This window comes from Odocoileus virginianus, chromosome 12 (genome assembly GCF_023699985.2).
Source record: "Odocoileus virginianus isolate 20LAN1187 ecotype Illinois chromosome 12, Ovbor_1.2, whole genome shotgun sequence".
Taxonomy (NCBI): domain Eukaryota; kingdom Metazoa; phylum Chordata; class Mammalia; order Artiodactyla; family Cervidae; genus Odocoileus; species Odocoileus virginianus.
Genome location: NC_069685.1, coordinates 4,557,089 through 4,572,171, shown reverse-complemented (window position 1 = coordinate 4,572,171; position 15,083 = coordinate 4,557,089). Strand labels below are relative to the sequence as shown.

Genomic DNA, 15,083 nt, shown 5'->3' with positions numbered 1-15,083 from the left:
CTAAATTCAAGATCACTTTGTTGCTTCCTGTCTTGTTGCTCAGTCATGTCTGACTCTTTGCGACTACTTGGACTGCAACACGGCAGGCTTCCCTGTCTCTCACCACCTCCTGGAACTTGCTCAGACCCATGTCCATCCAGTCGGTGATGCCATCCAACCATCTCATTCTCTCTTGTCCCCTTCTCCTGCCTTTAATCTTTCCCAGCATCAGGGTCTTTTCTAAGGAGTCAGTTCTTCCCATCAGATGGCCAAAGTATTTGGCTTCAGCATCAGTACTTCCAGTGAATATTCAGGGTTGATTTCCTATTAGGATTGACTGGTTTGATCTCATTGCAGTCCAAGGGACTCTCAAGAGTTTTCTCCAACACCGCAGTTCAAAAGCATCAGTTCATCAATTGAGCTTTCTTTATGGTCCAACTCTCACATCCATACATGACTACTGGAAAAACCATAGCTTTGACTAGATTGGAATTTTGTCGGCAAAATAATGTCTTTGCTTTTTAATATGCTGTCTGGGTTTGTCATAGCTTTTCTTCCATGGAGCAAGCATCTTTTAATTTCATGGCTGGAGTCACCATTTGCAGTGATTTTGGAGCCCAAGAAAATAATGTCTGTCACTGTTTCTACTGTTTCCCCATCTATTTGCCATGAAGAGATGGGACCGGATGCCATGATCTTAGTTTTCTGATGTTGAGCTTTAAGCCAACTTTTTCACTGTCCTCTTTCACTTTCATCAAGAGGCTCTTTATTGCTCTTTGCTTTCTGCCATAATGGTAGTGTCATTTGCATATCTGAAGTTACTGATATTTCTCCTGGCAGTCTTGATTCCAGCTTATGCTTCATCCAGCCCATCATTTGTCATGATGTACTCTGCATATAAGTGAAATAAGCAGAGTGACCCTTGAGATACTCCTTTCCCAATTTGGAACCAGTCCATTGTTCCATGTCTACTTCTAACTGTTGCTTCTTGACCTACACACAGTTCTCAGGAGGCAGGTAAGGTGGTCTGGTATTCCCATGTGTTGAAGAATTTTCCACAGTTTGTTGTGACCCACACAGGCAAAGGCTTTAGCATAATCATTGAGGCAGAAGTAGATGTTTTTCTGGAATTCTCTTGCTTTTCCTATGATCGAGTGGATGTTGGCAATTTGATCTCTGACTTATCTAAATCCAGCTTGAACATCTGGAAGTTCATGGTTCATGTACTGTTGAAATCTGGCTTGGAGAATTTTGAGCATTACTTTGCTAGTGTGTGAGATGAGTGCAATTGGGTGGTAGTTTGAACATTCTTTGGCATTGCCTTTCTTTGGGATTGGAATGAAAACTGACCTTTTCCAGTCCTGTGGCCACTACTGAGTTTTCCAAATTTGCTGGCATATTGAGTGCAGCACTTTCACAGCATCATCTTTCAGGATTTGAAATAGCTCAACTGGAATTCCATCATCTGTACTAGATGTGTTCGTAGTGATGCTTCCTGAGGCCCACTTGACTTCACATTCCAGGATGTCTGGCTCTAGGTGAGTGATCAAACCATCGTGATTATCTGGGTCATGAAGATCTTTTTTGTATAGTTCTTCTGTGTATTCTTGCCACCTCTTCTTAATATCTTCTGCTTCTGTTAGGTCCATACCATTTCTGTCCTTTATGGTGCCCATCTTGCATGAAATGTTCCCTTGATAGCTCTAATTTTCTTGAAGAGATTTCTAGTCTTTCCCATTCTATTGTTTTCCTCTATTTTTTTTGCATTGATCACTGTGGAAGGCTTTCTTACCTCCCCGTGCTATTCTTTGGAACTCTGCTTTCAGATGTATATATCTTTCCTTTTCTCCTTTGCCTTTGGCTTCTCTTCTTTTCACAGCTATTTGTAAGCCCTCCTCAGATACCCATTTTGCCTCTTGGCATTTCTTTTTCTTGAGGATGGTCTTGACCGCTGCCTTCTGTACAGTGTCATGAACTTCTATCCATAGTTCTTCAAGCACTCTATCAGATCTAATCCCTTGAATTTATTTGTCACTTCTACTGTATAATTGTACAGGATTTTATTTAGGTCATACCTGAGTGGTCTAGTGGTTTTCCCTACTTTTTTCAATTTAAATCTGAATTTGCCAATAAGGAGTTCATAATCTCAGCCACAGTCAGCTCCCAGTCTTGTTTTTGCTGACTGTGTAGAGCTTCTCCATCTTCAGCTGCAAAGAATATAATCAGTCTGATTTCAGTATTGATCATCTGGCGGTGTCCATGTATAGCGTCGTCTCTTGTGTTGTTGGAAGAAGGTGTTTGTTACGACCAGTGTATTCTCTTTGCATAACTGTTAGCCTTTGCCCTGCTTCATTTTGTACTTTAAGGCCAAATTTACCTGTTACTCCAGGTATCTCTTGACTTTCTACTTTTGCATTCCAGTCCCTTATGATGAAGAGGACATCTTTTTGTGGTATTAGTTCTAGAAGGTCTTGTAGGTCATCATAGAACCATTCCACTTGAGCTTCTTCGGCATTGGTGGTTGGGGCATAAACTTAGATTACTGTGATATTGAATGGTTTGCCTTGGAAACAAATAGAGATCATTCTGTTGTTCTTGAGATTGCACCCCAGAACTGCATTTTTGGACTCTTTGAAGGGCCAATCCAGTTCCTTCTAAGGGATCTTGCCCACAGTAGTAGTAGATATAATGGTCATCTGAATTAAATTCACCCATTCTGGTCCATTCCTAAAATGTTGATGTTCACTCTTGTCATCTCCTGTTTGACCACTTCCAATTTACCTTGATTTGTGGATCTAACATCCCAGGTTCCTATGCAGTATTGCTCTTTACAGCATTGGACTTTACTTCCATCACCAGTCATATCCACAACTGGGTATTGTTTTTATTTCGGCTCCATCTCTTCATTCTTTCTTGAGTCGTTTCTCCATTCACCTACTGAGCTGGGGAGTTCATCTTTCAATGTCATATCTTTTCCATACTGTTCATGGAGTTCTCAAGGCAAGAATACGGAAGTGGTTGCCATTCCCCTCTCCAGTGGACCACGTTTTGTCCGAACTCTCCACCATGGCCCGTCCGTGTTGGGTGGCTCACAGTTTCATGAGTTAGACAAGGCTGTGGTCCACGTGGTCACTTAGTTAGTTTTATGTGATTGTGTTTGCTGTCTGAGTACTGAACAGTTGACAGTACCACATAGTCACTGTTCAATGAGCAAAGCAACGCCGAACCTACTTGGCTGCTCTGACAGAGGCATGGTGAGGAGTGGGGTCGTGCAGTGATAGCTCCTGGGTAACTGCGTCAGCTTTCACGGTGAGAGAGCATGAGGGGGAGGCATCTCAGGGAGCGTGAGGTGATGAAGTGCTCCAGGGGAGAGCCGTGGTCACACTCTGAATCCTGATGTTGTGGACGCCCACCTGCAGTTGTGCTGTGCGTGCGGGAGCCACTCAGCACAGGTATCCGTGGAGCACATGAAGTGAGGCGTGATGGAAACTTAAACAGTGGATTTCAGAGACTCAGTCTGCCATCCCCCAAAAGTGCAATAGCTCATTAACAGATTTTTTACACTGTGTATTACAGTGATGATATTTTGGATATATTGGGTAAAATAAAACATACTGTTAAAGAGATGAAGTTAACTTTTTTTTTGGCTATGCCTTTGTGGCACATGAAATCTTAGTTCCCTGATATGGGATCAAACCTACACCACCTGCATTGGAAGCAAGAATTGTTAACCACTGGACCACCAGGGAAGTCCCTAACCTAGTTTTTAAATTGTGGAAATTTTACTTGTCAGTTGATACTGTGCTTGAAAAGGAAGAGTTAATGAGATTAAGAGGTAGTCCCCCCTCCCTCTAAAAAAAAGAAGTAGCTCCCCCACCACCATGCTTATATTAATAGCTCTTTGTAAGAAGATACTTGATTTTAAAGGCATAAAGTATCAAATATCTATGAGGATTATTATATATTAATGTATAATATGGGACTGTTGGGTAGCTCCACTTCACCTCCTGAACTTACTTCACACTGTCTTTGTAGTGTGCTTCACTTATTCTCCTCTTTCCAGAATTGAATATGATGCATATCGTACTGATTTGGAAGAACTGAATCTTGGACCACGTGATGCAAACACTCTGCCAAAGATTGAGCAATCACAGCATCTATTCCAAGCACATAAGGAAAAGTACGATAAAATGCGCAATGATGTTTCTGTCAAGTTAAAATTTCTAGAAGAAAATAAGGTAAATGTATTCTTTACCTTCTGAAATTTTTTTTGTCTCTGTTAACTCCTTCATTATAGAGTTGACCCTTGAGCCACCTGGGGATTGGGGGCACTGACCCTCCAATGCAGTTGAAAGTCCATGTGTAACGCAGTTGGTTCCCTGAATCCACAGTCGCCCTGTGTCTGCAGCTCCACATTTGCAGACTCAGCCCACCATGGATGATGCAGTGCTGTAGTATTTACTGCTGAAGAAACCTCTCGTGTATGTGGACCTACGCAGGTCAAACCCATGTTGTTAAAGGGTCAACTTTAGAATTGTTGGAAATGAAATTCCATTTATAAACTGTTTTCATGTTTATAAGTATATAAAGTATATTTACTTTCTTCACCTTTCTGTCATTAAAGTCATCATCAGCTGTGCTGTTCCAGTCTTTCACATGTAACAGTTGGCAAAAAATACTTGATGTTGATCTTCAGACTGGTGTTGGTATCAAGTGCTTTAAAAAGTTACATAATGGTAGATTCTGTTCTGAACATTTTGAAAACTTTTTATTAATGGTAGATACAGATTTCAGGAAGGAAACAGTATTTTTCTCAGTACCTAATAAATGAAGAGTAACTGAAAGGTTCTGATTAGGGCTGCAGTTAGCATAACCTAACAGAAACAAGCTAAGGAATCAATTTTCCAGATTATTTTCATGTAACATGAACACATCCAAAATCTAGAGCAGTGAGAGGTGATATGGACTTACTGTAGCTTTTGTTGGAGGTAGAGTCATGTAATAACAGGCTAGGGGCTCTGGTTTAAGTAGAGAATAGGTTCCAGTGTTTAACATCACCTGCAGAGAAGGATTGCAGTTCTCCGAGTCGGGAACTCAGTACAGGAGAGGTGTGGCGTCCTGAGAAATAGGGTCTCATACTGCACATTGGTGGTCCATCCTGTGCTTTTCACATCCTCTGAAGGCATAATAGAACTTCAGCTCTGCTTTCTCCCAGGTACCTTCTTAGTATTTTTCAGTTCTGTCTCTTGATATCTTCTTGTCTTCTTTATTTATTTTTTTTTTCCTTTTCTGAATATTCATTGTTTTTTTTTTTTCCATTTATTTTTATTAGTTGGAGGCTAATTACTTTACATCATTGCAGTGGTTCTTGTCATACATTGAAATGAATTAGCCATGGATTTACATGTATTCCCACATCCCGGTCCCCCCTTCCACCTCCCTCTCCACCCGATCCCTCTGGGTCTTCCCAGTGCACCAGGCCCGAGCACTTGTCTCATGCACCCAACCTGGGCTGGTGACTTCTTGTCTTCTTTAATATTTCCTTAGAAACTCTTCTGGCTACTATAAGAGCTGCATAGATTTCCTTGAGACCAGGACTGTCTCTTACTTTTTTTTTCTTTAGCCACAGTGCATGAAAAGTACTGATTTTCTATTACACTGAAACCATTATGTTGTCAGTAAAGGAAATCTCAGCCGAGTCATCAGACAGGTTGCTCAGCGCTATTCAGGCAAGAACACAGTGAGCCTTTTAGTTTCATTAGCTGAGCACATGCTGTGGCGCTCGTTTTGGTCATTTGGTTTAATATTTTGAAGGATTAAGAATATGTCAATACTTAAATATAGATGTATATTTCAAATATAAAAATATTTTTTACATACTGCCCTAAATCAGCACTGTACAGTATAGTGCTGCATAAAGTGTGCTAGCATTTTATGAGTTCTACCTAAAGCTGATTTGAATGGAGAAAAAGGAATTCATCTAATTTGAGGGTCCAGGACCTCTGCTAATAGAGGAAATGATTTTAGGAAATGTTTAAAATGGTAATTGTGTTCTGTTGGAACCTAATGGTATCTGTTGTGTGCTATTCTCTGAATAGTGACATTATGGATATTTTTTGTATTTCGTATTTTTCTGTATTTTAAACATTTTCTATGAAAGGTTATCTTTTATAAAAAGGGAGACAAGCTTATTTTGAAGTATTTAATGTCCCTAAACCACCCATGCTTATTTGGTTCTTGCCAGCAAATTATACAGGGATAAATAATGGCTGTGTAACTGTAACTCTCTTACTATATGGCTCTTTTTTAGACATGAACCAGGGAACGCACTTATTTGTTATTTACTAGGCATTTTACATTTATTCTCTCACTCTTCATCACAACAGTCACTCAGACTCAGGAGCCACACTGAGCAGTGAGGAAAGAAGAGGGGGAAAATGATAAATTGTACATGTCAGACAGATCTCACATCCACAGATGAAAATATCTTTATCTTTGGCACTGGAAATTTTTTAAAGTTGGGAATAGAGAATTGTGACTTAAAAACGCTCTTCAGGCGCCCTTGTAAAAAGCCTGGACTAGGATCACGCCATTACCAGAGAAAGAGAAGGGCAGTGGTTTCAAGGCTGCATGGCAGGAGTTGGGAAACTGACAGAGGAAGCTGGTTTGGCCTGAAGGTTATGAGGGATGAAGGTTGGGAACTTGTTCTCTTAACTCGGTGTTTAATTTGAAATGACGACAGGATACTCACATGGAAACAGTTGGCAGGAAGTTTATGGTGTGGGTTTGCCATTTGGATGAACAGGGTCAGAGTTCCAGAGATTGAAGGTTAGAAGTCATTACTTTGAGAATAGTATTGTCATTGTCTCATCTTCTCTTCTTTAGACCTTTCTTACTATAAACTGAAAAAAAAAAAGTTGCATTTATTCTCAAGGATATTATTTATATTCATAGAGAGCCTAGAAATACCCTGCTTGGGGTTTTCCACAGTTGTCATCAAGCTTCAGTTTCAACTCAGTAATTAGTCAGCTTTGTCTAAAATAAAATCTGTAAAGAAACTCTTAACATTTTTATCTTTTGTATTTAATTCTTTAAAACTGTAAAGAGATACTGTTCTTGGTCTCAGTTATTTCAAGCAGTAGACAGCTATGATTTGGCTGAAAACTTCAACTTATAAGAAGAATTTTTTTGTTTTCTTGCTTTTGTTGGAGCAGCTTCTCCCCTTTTTTCTTTAATAGCTCTAATGAGGGGAGGATAAAGCAGGTCTTTAGGCCTGGAAACTGCCTGTCACCCCTGTTTGCTTTTGAAATGCCTCAGTTCTTTTGTGAACTACAGCTGAATTTGTTCCTTAGTATTTCTTTTATATGCAATTTTCTTGAATTTTAACAAAATATAAGCTTTCTATTTTTTAAATATCATATGTTGAATTTTTTAAAAAACATAAGTTATCTGAAACATCAGTGAGTGTTAATTTGTGATTTCATGATGTCCTAAAGGCTATTGTTTTTTTTCTAAAGCTGTTTTTGCACCTCCTTTTGCTGGGACATTGCGGGGAGAGGGAGGTCCTTTTGGTTATCCTGGTTTTTGGAGTATCCTCCTATAGCGACACTCCTCTTATAAAATGTGAGGCCAGATAATCAAACAGCTAGAATAGTGCAAAATTGAAAGCAAATAGTCATTGAGTAAAGGACTAAAGATCATTCTGTGACTATCGTAATAAGTTTTAGTGGCCAAACATTGTGAGAATATTTTTGTTTATTTTGTTTTCAGAACTTAAGGAAAAAAATTGAGAGTGATTGGGAGGTAGATTCTTTTCTATTAGAAAACTGAGGTGTTTATATGTACTTAGTCTAGCCTTTTTTCTCGCCGGCAAAACAGAAGGAATAGGTATGTATTAAAAATACCTGTGTGTCCTTACCTGGGTATGTATGTGCATGCAATAATGCTGAGAGTTGTGTACATGTGCCCATGCTTGTCATTCCCTTAATGGAAAAAGTTGAATTCAACTGTTTACAGTCTATACTCTGTCCACCCCCTTGCCCTATCCCCCACCCCCGATATATTATGTTTACCTTTAATGTGAACAAACCTCTGAATTCTCTTTCTTATTTACTAAACAAGATTTAGTTGCATAACAAGAGCACAGTTAATTAGACTCTTATAGTGTTTGTTTTCATCAATATTTCTTTCCCCCTAGACTTTTAAATAATTTAACTTGAGCTATTTTCTGACTTAAGGCACTTTGTTTACCTTTTATTGTTCCTCTCAAAGTTCAGAACAAAACATAGACTAAAAAATATAGTCAAGGTAAAGAAAATAGTCATTTCTGGTGCTTTGTAGACTTTGTCAGAGTAGGAACCGTGCCTTCTTTTACAGCCTCATGATGCCTAGCAGTGGTGTTAAATGTACAGCAGTCATTTAGCAAATACATGTTTGCATTTCTTCCCAAAATGCGAGGCGTGCTGCAGGGAAGGGAGGAGACGGAGGTGAGTAAGAGTCTCCTAGGGCAGACGAGAGGCTCACCTTGCTCTGTGGTTTAGTGAGGCATAGCGTGCTCTCTCAGAAAGGCTTCTGTTGTCTGCAATATGTACTGTTTTCATGGAAAGAAAGCAAAAAGTTAGAGGAAAATAAGCACATCAATGTGAGCAGCCCATGTTTCCTTTTTTCAAAAATTTTTAGGTCTTAGAGCCATGTATAATGTGAAAAAAGTAATTTAAGATGATTAACATTTCCCTTAAGACAATTATAATTTAAGAGTACAAGTAAATATCTTTTCAGATCTACTAACATTGTGGGGAGGACCCTGAATGTATCAGAGATTCGACAATAGTTTAGGTAAATAAAGACTAAGAATCCCATTAATTTTGTTATATTTTTACTTTAAGAAGGATGGAATGTACTCTTACTTTAAGGTAATGTCAGTTATTTAGCTGTAACCATTAATTGCACAGTTTTTTCTGTTGTTATAGTCTGTAACTCAAAGGATGACAAGGGAGTTGGGGGTTGGGAGGCTGAGAGAAAAAAGATGAGCCAGACTTGGGATCTATCCTAGACATGTGTTTGATTAATATACTTAATTTAAAAAAAATTCATAAAAATTATAGTCATTCTTAACACTAGGTTGATGAAAAGAACTTCACTCACATCATGTTTAATATAGAATTATAATACAGTGATAATCCTGTATGTTAGGATTTCTTCTCTGATATATTACAAATTTATTTTGTATATGTGTTATTATGAATTTAACTTATCAGAGACAAGTCCAATAAACAAAAGTGATGAGACAGAGAAAGAGAGGAATACACAGAGAATAAAAACAAGACACATTGTAAATCGACTTTACTTCAATTTTTAAGAAACACAAAACAAAGTAAACACAGATAATGTGAGACAGCTATGTATATAGTTTTGGTGACCCAGTCACTGTATACAAATATGTTCTGTTATAGGAAATACTCAAAGCCTACTACATTTTTATAGAAATGCTCTGTAAATGTTGAGAAAGGCTAGGAGAGCAAACATATTCTTCTCTTTGAGAAGTTATGAGCCTCTGAGTTTAAAAAATGGATATCTGTTGCCAAATTTTGAGAGGCATGTTCAGTTCATAATCATTACTTAATATGTACAGCAGATACATTCTTGAAATCTTTTTTCCCATTCTCAAAAGAACTCTCATTTTTTACTCTTGATATTTTTAAAAGATTTGTGCCAGTTATTTACTGTCATCTTTATTTCTGTAACTGTAGGCATAAACAGTATTCTTGGTATTTGCTCCTAAATCATGTGAAGTTATATTCTATAGGTAAAAGAACCTGGTTCTAAATAAAACATAAGCCTTTATGGATTGAAAGGTAGAAGTATAGTAAGCAGCCGCAACACTGTGCCAAATATGGTTACCTCCATTTGGATCCTGTGAAACAATCCCTCACTCCTGCAGCTTTATTTCCAAATGTAATTCCTGAGTGGATTCCAGTCATGTAATTTCATGTTGTTACTGTTTTTTTATTTATTTAGGAAACATTTATCAAGTATTATATACTGTGTACCAGGAAGTGTTCTGGACATTGTTCTGGACCCAGTGAGCAAAAGTGAAAAAAATTCTACCCTCAGAGTTTATAGCCTGGTAAAAGAAACAGGGAAGCCTTGCATGCTACAGTTCATGGGGTCCCGAAGAGTCAGACACAACTTAGCAACCAAATAGCAAAAAAAGAAGCAACACTGATCACAAATCACACCAAAATTCATGTATGTATGTATATATAAATTGTGGCTGTGACCAGTGAGTGGTCAGTGCAGGCTTCTATTAGAATGTGATGTTGAAAGTTCACCAGGTAAAGTGAGAAGCAGAGAGTATTCCAAGTAATTGGAACAGTCTGTGGGAGGTGAACAGGGGCCAAACCATGCAGACCTTATAGGCCACGTTAGTCAGTCAGTCAATTCAGTCGCTCAGTCATGTCCAACTCTTTGCGACCCCATGGACTGCAGCACGCCAGGCCTCCCTGTCTATCACCAACTCCTGGAGTTTACTCAAACTCATGCCCATCGAGTCGGTGATGCCACCCAGCCATCTCATCCTCTGTCGTCCCCTTCTCCTCCTGCCCCCAATCCCTCCCAGCATCAGGGTCTTTTCCAATGAGTCAGGTCTTCGCATGAGGTGGCCAAAGTACTGGAGTTTCAGCTTCAGCATCAGTCCTTCCAATGAACACCCAGGACTTATCTCCTTCAGGATGGACTGGTTGGATCTCCTTGCAGTCCAAGGGACTCTCAGGAGTCTTCTCCAACACCACAGTTCAAAAGCAGCAATTTTTCGGCACTCAGCTTTCTTCACAGTCCAACTCTCACATCCATACATGACCACTGGAAAAACCGTAGCTTTGACTAGATGGACCTTTGTTGGCAAAGTAATGTCTCTGCTTTTTAATATGCTGTCTAGGTTGGTCATAACTTTCCTTCCAAGGAGTAAGCGTCTTTTAATTTCATGGCTGCAGTCACCATCTATAGTGATTTTGGAGCCCCCAAAAAATCAAGTCTGACACTGTTTCCACTGTCTCCCTATCTATTTCCCATGAGGTGATGGGACCAAATGCCATGATCTTAGTTTTCTGAATGTTAAGCTTTAAGCCAACTTTTTCGGCCACGTTAGGGGAGAGCTTATTTGAGTGTTGGTGGGAATCCATTGCAGGAATTCTTGGCAAATGACAAGTCTTCAAAATGGTGCAGAGGCTGTAGTAGAACGTAAGAGTGAGTATAGGAGTTTAAACAGGATGATGGGAGCCAGGATTGGGGTAGTGTTAATGGAAGTGGAGTGAGCTGAAGGTGTCAAGAGATCCTTAAAAGGTAGAACAGAGAGACACGTAAAATATGAAGAATAGATTGATATGTGATTGGCACATTTGACTTTTTTTATTCCTTTTTCAGCAAGTATTCAATACTTGTTTTTCATGTCAGTCACTGAGTCAAGTAGTGGAATTATAATGGCCTTGCTGTCATAGAGCTTATAGACATTGAGCAGCTAATTACAGAAGTGGAAGCTTTGATTGGTGCTGTGAAGGGAAAATGGGGGGTCTTACGAGCATACAGAGGGAGCATGTCTTGACATGAGAGAGGAAGTGACTCTGGAGCTGAGGTCCACAGGGATGGAGAGGAGGTAACCGAGGTGTGCACGGGAAGAAGGGGCGGGTGCGTGCTCAGCCATGGCCAGGCTCCGCTGCCCATGGGACTCACCAGGCAAGAAGACTGGAGTGGTTTGAAGATCCCCCTCCTCCAAGGGATCTTCCCAGCCTAGAATGGGATCGAACCCGCATCTCCTGTGTCTCCTGCATTGCAGGTGGATTTTTTACCTCTGAGCCATAGGGGAAAGGAATAGAATACGCAAAAGCCAGTCAAGGTCAGTGAGTCCAGAGCAATGCAGAGAACCAGAGAGAGTGGCTCTGGATGAAGCTGGACAGGTAGATCCGCCAACACAAGGATGAGATGACCTACATGCGAGGTTACTCATCACAGTGTCACTGGTAACATCAAAAGGTGAGGAACAACTGGAACAGTTCAGCAGTAAAGAGCAAGTTCAATAAACTATGGCTCACTTATACAATGAAATACTTTTCAGCCATTGGAAAAAAAGACTAGGGATGTGATTAATAGAAAGATCCTCAGAGCATACTGTTAATGATAAAGAAGAGACCAAGGTGCACAGCAGTGTATATGGTACAAAACCTTTTGTATAAGAAAGGAAAGACTTAAGAATGTATAATCTTATTTTCTTGTATTTGCATAAAGAAAACCCAAAGAAATTAACTACTTAACATTTTTTTTTTTAACCTGGAAGGGGAATAGAGAGGACTGAAAATCTTGTTATATACTTTTTCTATCTTTTCAATTTTGGTCCTACCTATTCAAAGGATGATTTTGATTTAAAAGAAAATACGTATAGAGAGAAAATGTTTGTTTTAAAATAAGATACCTTCTGTTTTCAAAAAGACTCAACCAGATTTCTATTTTTTAAACATAATTTTATTACCTATGACCTATAATTTTGCTCATAGCTTAAAATCAAATAATTGATTCTGTGTTGGAAAGAATAGAAGACAGTGTCATCTTAAGTGTGAGGTTAGAAGTGATATGACAGTGCCTTCCATGTACACTGGAAAGTATTTTCCTGTATACTGCCACGTTTGCTGCGTTTAGTGGTTTGACTTCCAGGTCCCTTTAAAACTTTTTAAACACACATGAAACAGGAAAATTTGCCTGTGATTTGTGCTGCCTCCTTTCCCTTTTTATAAGAGATGGAAGTTAGCTATCTTTGTATCAATCACGCAACTAAAAAGAATTGAGAGTTGTGGGTTGATGTTGAAATTAACAGCATCCAAGCCGTACCTGTCCAGAGTTGCTTGGAAATTTGCAGGCCTCAGCTGGGGAGTGAGGGGAGAGCACACCTCGCCAACCAGTTCCTGCCGTCTCCCCATCAGATGTGCCAGTTCCAGCAGGCAGTGTGAAGGGAAGGTATTTGTACACTAGATTGAAAAGCCTTCCAAAGGGGTAGCTCATGAATTGCTGTTTTTGTATATTTGAATTCGTGTGTGTGTGTGTGTGTGTGGTTTTTTCTTGACAATTATGTTTAAAGTACTTGTGTTTTCTTTATCTCTTCTGGACAGAAATTCTTTCTGTTGTTTAGAGGGGAGGGGATTGTTCATTGCTTCTACTTTGAGGGTACAGGATTCACTTATTAAAGTTTAATTCTTGACCATCACTGGTGCATTGTCTCTGCTCTGTTAAATGGTTGTCTTGTGTACGCCTCAGATCCATATTTCACTTACTTTGCCAGCCCTGCTTATCACCCAGGTCAGCTTGCCAGTTTGTGATAAAGGTGAATTTTTAAGTCTGTAACCAGTGTGAGATGTGAACAGATCACTGGTATCTGCATTGGTTTTAGTGACAGTAGCATTACTGCACTTTTTCTTTTTTTTGGTTCTTAGTAGTTACCATCTTGAGATTTACTTAAAAATAAACCCTTTAATTAGTATTTCTGAGTAAAATCTCAGACTATACCAGCAGTGTTTAAGAACTTGACTTTGCATTGTTCTTTTTGACCTTTCCTTGAAGTCCTCTCATTAATGACTCAGTCCTTTCCTGTTGACCGTATATATATTTCTTCCATGACTCATCTACACTTTGGTTTCTTAGATTTAAAATAATCACTTTATAACTAGATTTTTTTCTTTATTCCTCTTAAATCTTGCAACATTCTGTTTTTGTATTCATATTTCTTTCAATTTTCAAAAGATCGCTTTTAAAAATTATTCAGTATATTTTTAGGGTGCTTACTTTGGGCTATTATAATGAATAATCTAAAGAAATATTGTATAATTCTATTATGACAAACTCTCTGCTAACAAGCAACTTACACTCTAATGGAGAAATTTCTGTTTTATACAAAATGGTGAGTGAAGCATGAGGAAGAAGAAACCTAGAATTTGACAAAGAAAACCTTAGTGAGGGCTAGAAGTGGCAGTATGGCCAGACCACACAGAATGAGGAACATGAGCACTGGCAGAAAGAGGTCAAAACAAAAGCCTTCAAGAAATCCTGGATCATATGTTTCAATGATTTGTAAACTTTTGTTGTATTTTCTGTTCTCTTCTTAAAGCAAAACATAGTATTGCTGCTTATGGAATTTTTTTTTTTTAAAGAAAACAGTTCTATTATAACAAATTTTGGTAAAGATTTTTTCAGTTTAAACAGTTGTTAGGTGCCTGGGATGAGAATTTTGTAAGCTGTTTAAGAGGGGAAAAGTTATCTTTCCAAGATAAAATACAGAACCACACTATGAAGGAAAGCTATCTTGTGAATGTAAAGATGAGTTTGAATGGACCATCGGTTTATCTATAAGTTCCTGTTGTCCAGTGTCCAAAAGGCCAATGAGAACAGGATCACCTATTTAATGAAAGGAAATACATAGTGCCTTAACTACGCTCATGGCCCTAAATTAATTTTAAGCTAGGAGTTCATATGCTAACTGGGAAGATTTATGCTATAAAATGTGTCCTCAAGCAACTTGAAAGTTTCTTTCTTCTTCTGTGTATTATCAGAGCATCCAGGGCTTTCTCCAAAGCACAAATCATACTGTGCTGTGAATGCTTGTTAGTCTGTCTCTTCTCCTAGACATGAGTGCCATGGGTACATATTTAGGGCATTCCCTTCCTATAGTAAGTGAACTGATGGACACTGATCTTTGAGTAATCTGCATGTAGAGGAAGTCTATCATCTTAGCCAGCCAGCTTTCCAATTAAAGTCGTATTCTTTACCTCAAAACAACAACAACAATGACAAATCAGCAGAGGGAGAAGATTAGAGATACCCTTGGAAAACAGAAGTCATATTGGTCATATCTAAACCTGGAACCTTTGGAGGGAAGGGTGAGGACTGGGAGTTAGCTAGCTTAGGCATTTTTGCTAAAGAGGAGAAAACTTGTGGAATCTGTTACTGGAGTTTACAGATTGCGTTTCATCAGTTATCTTCTTTCCAAAACAGGACTGCCCTTTTTTACCTCGTGGCATTGGGCTCCACTCAGTCATGTCCGACTCTGCAACCCCGTGGACTGTAAC

General features: G+C 39.0%; 1 protein-coding gene across 8 annotated transcripts in view; it reads left to right on the top strand.

Annotated features, from left to right (window-relative positions):
* ARFIP1 (ARF interacting protein 1) overlaps positions 1–15,083 on the top strand; it is a 127,854-nt gene that overhangs the window by 95,553 nt on the left and 17,218 nt on the right. For all 8 annotated transcript variants that reach the window (XM_020895787.2, XM_020895788.2, XM_020895792.2 and 5 more), the window contains one exon: positions 4,043–4,217. In XM_020895787.2, the coding sequence (XP_020751446.1) occupies positions 4,043–4,217 (175 nt within the window). The remainder of the gene's footprint in view (positions 1–4,042; positions 4,218–15,083) is intronic.